This window comes from Sinocyclocheilus grahami, unplaced genomic scaffold (assembly GCF_001515645.1).
Source record: "Sinocyclocheilus grahami isolate Dianchi unplaced genomic scaffold, SAMN03320097.WGS_v1.1 scaffold397.1, whole genome shotgun sequence".
In the NCBI taxonomy this organism is placed as follows: domain Eukaryota; kingdom Metazoa; phylum Chordata; class Actinopteri; order Cypriniformes; family Cyprinidae; genus Sinocyclocheilus; species Sinocyclocheilus grahami.
The window spans coordinates 222,057-226,988 of NW_015505576.1; the positions used below are offsets into that span (position 1 = coordinate 222,057).

General features: G+C 36.7%; 1 protein-coding gene across 1 annotated transcript in view; it reads left to right on the plus strand.

Moving 5' to 3' along the window:
* LOC107550363 (transcription factor AP-2-beta-like) overlaps positions 1-4,526 on the plus strand; it is an 18,404-nt gene extending 13,878 nt beyond the window's left edge. Inside the window, exon 7 of the mRNA XM_016231624.1 lies at positions 4,397-4,526. Within this exon, the coding sequence (XP_016087110.1) occupies positions 4,397-4,526 (130 nt within the window). The remainder of the gene's footprint in view (positions 1-4,396) is intronic.
* Positions 4,527-4,932: the final 406 nt, after the last annotated feature.

Here is a 4,932-nt window from a genome sequence, read left to right on the forward strand (position 1 = left end):
CAGTTTAAATCTAGATTAAAGACCCATCTCTTTAACCTGTCTTACACATAACACACTAACACATTTCTAATATTCAAATCCTTTAAAGGATTGTTAGGCTGCATTAATTAGGACAACCGGAACTAGGAATACTTCCTATAACACCCGATGTACTTGCTACATTGTTAAATAATGGCATCTACGCTAATATTAGTCTGTTTCTCTCTTATTTCGAGGTCACCGTAGCCACCAGATCCAGTCTGTATCCAGATCAGATGGTCACTGCAGTCACCCGGATCCAGTATTCAGTATTCAGCATTCAGACCAGATGGTGGATCAGCACCTAGAAAGGACCTCCACAGCCCTGAAAGACAGCGGAGACCAGGACAACTAGATGAGCCCCAGATACAGATCCCCTGTAAAGACCTTGTCTCAGACGACCACCGGGACAAGACCACAGGAACCAGATGAGTCCTCTGCACAATGTGAATTTGCTGCAGCCTGAAATTGAGCTGCTGGTTTTGTCTGGTCAGAGGAAAACTGGCCCCCTGACTGAGCCTGGTTTCTCCCAAGGTTTTTTCTCCATTCTGTCACCGATGGAGTTTTGGTTCCTTGCCGCTGTCGCCTCTGGCTTGCTTAGTTGGGGACACTTCATTTCCAGCGATATCGTTGACTTGATTGCAAATGATTGCAAAGATACTATTTAAATTGAACTGAGCTGGATGATGACATCACTGAATTCAATGATGAACTGTCTTTAACTAAAAAATTAGTGTTTACTATTGTCATTTTGCATTATTGACACACTATTTTCCTAATTAATGCTGTTCAGTTACTTGTGACTTGACTTGACTTGACTTGACTTAAAGGTGACTTGACTTGACTTGACTTGTCCTGGCCGGAGCGATCATTGTAGTCTACTCTTCCAGGATCAGGAAACAGTCCATGTGCTGCACACATCTGAATATTTGGGTTGAAGGGTCCTTGAACAGTGTTGTAAATACAACTTAACCACTGATTTCTAGTCGTGTCCATTTTTGGAAGGCCAAACAAAGTAGTTTCACTTTCACAACGACACACAGCGTCACACGCGGCAGGCTAGAGTGAGCGGCGGCTGGTGGGCTTGAGAACGGCGCGGCCGGCGGTCTTGCGACCACCACATGTGAAGACCCCGGGCTGTACTCCACTTCATCCACAGTGAAACCCGATCCGGCGATCCACAGCGCGAAGTTGATGTATTTCCTCAGCAACCAGCACGGATCAACTCCAGGCATGACGAAGCAGATATCGTTCTATTTTGGAAGGCCAAACAAAGTAGTTTAGCTTTCACAACAAAACACAGTGTCTTCACGACATGGCGCGGCGGAAACAACAATACTACAGCGAGAATAAAAGTTACGCCTTCTTTCTTTGCGCGAACATTTGGGCGGCATTATGCAAATCTTCCCACATAGTGACGTAGATATGTGGGGGCGTGTTAGAACGAGCCGTTTTAGGTAGCCGTGGCTGACTCTTAACTTTTATAAAGAATATCTCTTTGGATTTGAGACTTTAGTCTTTGCAACTTTACAGATCTTCTTTATGCACCAAGAGCTTGTAACACTCCAAAGAGAAAGGAAAAATTTAAATCGCATCATATGACCCCTTTAAGTTGATTTGAAGAACGTTATTTAACGAGAGGGAGTTTGGTTAAAGGGGCAGTTCAATTGATTTCTGATCTAAACATATCAAAACATAATTTTACAGCACTTTTAATACAACACAACAATGTGTCATCTTTCTCTTTGATAACAATTTCTCTTTTGCATCAAATGCGTCACAAATGAGAATATAAACTGAAAATCTCTAAACTGTTTTCCGTTATTCACTTTCCAACTCTTTTTCTATGATCTGAGCTTTACATTAAATATTTAAAATGTCAAAATTACAGAAAATAAGTCAAATAAATAAATTTGATCAAGACAGTAGTGATTGTGATGAACACTTGTACTTGTGATCATATATTACGCCTACTGCTTATTAATAAAATAACCAAAATACCATTTAATAGTAATTCATTTGGATTTAAATGGGATCAGTTCATAGCATAATACAATTTTAAATAACATTTCTACAAAAAAAGTATTTATAAAATTATTTACAAAATGTCAAATGATCACACTAGTTAGTAAAAAATGCCCCGAGACCCTAACATCCCTTAAGAAATGGCTCAATACATACTTCATTTGCAAGCACTTAATAATATTCATAACAATAAAACAGACACTTTATTTAAATAAAGGAAGTAATTTGTCTCCTTTCCAGCACTTTTCTGTCCTAGCTTTTGCACTGCTCTGATTTACTTTTGAAACTCATATTGCGGTACAATTGGCTCCTATATAATAAATTGCTTGTGAGTTTCCTCATTTGTTAGTCACTTTGGATAACAGCATCTACTAAATGATTAAATGTAAATGCATGAACTCTTACAGTAGTGAATGGTTAATCATTGTCATCTTTCATTAACTGAGCATGCTGTCGTTAATGTTGGTAGCGAACAGGTAGTCTCTGTATGCATAACTATAGTTCTGTTTAATGCTTCACTGAATCAAAACACCTCCCGTGACCTCCTCATTCACCGCTGCTTTTACCTCTTTTAGCTCTGCACTGGAGCTCTTCCGTCCACACTGAGGTTCACTGAGAGTTTCAAAGCAAAGAACATGAACATATTGAGGTGAACACTCCAGGTAATGTATTTGATTTAAGATTCTTCAATGGTTACTTGCCTTTGTTTTTCTTAGTTTTGCACTGAAATTTGTCTGCAAGCAGAAACAGAGAACAGGCTATGAATGTACAAGATTTCAGCTCCTCTCCAGGTAGCAAACACTCATAAATACACACAGGGTAATGCCTACCAAGGCAGGACTGGTTTTATTTGATGTCTGTTTGTGGTTTTGGATCATTGGGTTTGTGTGAGTAAATGATTGATTATGTTTGGCTTTGATCTTTCCTCTCACACACACACACACACACACACACACACACACACACACACACACCTCGAACTTGCTCTGACTCTTTCTGTTCACTAGTCATCCTACTCAGCAACTCAACTGATAATAGGCCTATATATATATATATACACACACAGAGAGAGAGAGACAGCAAGAAGCATTCCTTTATCTATTGTCACAGCTTTGTGGAATTATCAGGAAATAAAACAACAACAAATTAATTCCCCCCAAAATTCCAATTCGACACTTTTTCCAAAAGGGGGGTTTGCAGCAAATGCCATAGGACCATTTTTGGTTTCCCAAAGAACCTTTCAGTGAATAGTTCTTAAAATATTTTTTTTTCTATGTGTGAAGAACATTTGAATCATCTAAAGAACTTTTTCCACTATGAAGAACTTTTCATGCAGTGGAAAATTCGAAGATGTTAAAGGTTCTTCATGGAACCATTGATGCCAATAAAGAACCTTTCTTTTTTAAGGTGTATACATTTTTTTTGCCTTTATGGATCCGTAAATACTTATGGCATAGAATTTCCAATAGACCTTGGATTGATTTTGAAATACTGTGCACACAGGATCCCTAATAAATAAGAAAAAAAGACCACTCACCAGTTAAATCTAAAGAATTAATTTTTCAAATGAACTTCTGCAATACTCCGACATCATTAATAGTAATTAAATGACCAAAAAGGTTGCTGTTGAATTGACTAAATGTATAGGGCTGGTTAAATCAGGTCTATGTATGTGTGTACTTGCGTGTAAGTTTGTGAGCTAGCAGCTGCTGGTGCTTCTGAGACGAGAGTAAAACAGGTCAAGGTGATGAATCCAGAAAACACTCATTCTTCTCAGTAACACACAAACATTCTACCGCATCACATTTTAAAGGATTAGTGTGGGCAACCATGAAAATGCTCTTATCATTTACCCACTCTCATGGTGTCCTCCAAACTCCTGTTCTTTTCCATACAAAGAAGGCATATATAGGATCGGACAGAATGGTACTTTATTTAACCGCTGAAGAAAAACCGAGGCATTAAAGAACACATAAATTACACAAGAAATACAATACAATACAAAAATACAGAAAGAGTAATATGTGACCAGGGCCTGTCAAGCTTTCTAAAGGAAAAAAGTCATATGGACTATTTTTATAGTGCTATATATAATTTTATATTTTATTCATCCCCTTTATTTATTTATTTTAGTTTGACACCTACTGGCCACTTTATGCTTTCATTCAATGCAAAAGAGCATAATAATGGAACAATACTGAATTTACTCAAGTTGTTAATCACAGATTGAAAATCTGTTAAATTTATGGTTACCGCAGCTATGGTTGTCAGGACTTTACCGTAAAAAATATGATAGTTTTAAGGTTTCCAGATTTAACACTCCATTTGACACACAAACTATAGTGATCAAAAGGCACTTGTGTGTGCCTTGGAACATGAGCAGTATATCCCTGGTGGGGATATACTGCTCATGTATTGCAAAATTGTCAGTTGTCCCCAAACCTCCCTTTGGGGTCCTCAATTGGAAAATAATTCAGAAATAAAATACATAATAATTATAAGAATAATTAATTTCATTTGAAAAAAAATTACAAAATGTTTATTGTTTACTGTTCACGGCTTATCTATATACAAAACGGTCTCCAAAAATCAGTTAAATCTGACAAAAATCCATCAGGACATCTGCAGACATCTTCAATTGTATAAATAAATCAATAAATAAAATAAAGATATTTTAGAAATAGGGTTAAGTCATTAGTTGTGCATTATTATATTATATTACATTTTTTATAGATTTATTTTTAAAATAAATTAATACTTTTATTCAGCAAGGATGTATTTAATTGATCGAAACTGACAGTAAAAACATTTGTTACAAAATATTTCTATTTCAAATAAATGCTAGAACTTTCCATTCATCAAAGAATCCTGAAAAATTGATCACAGTTT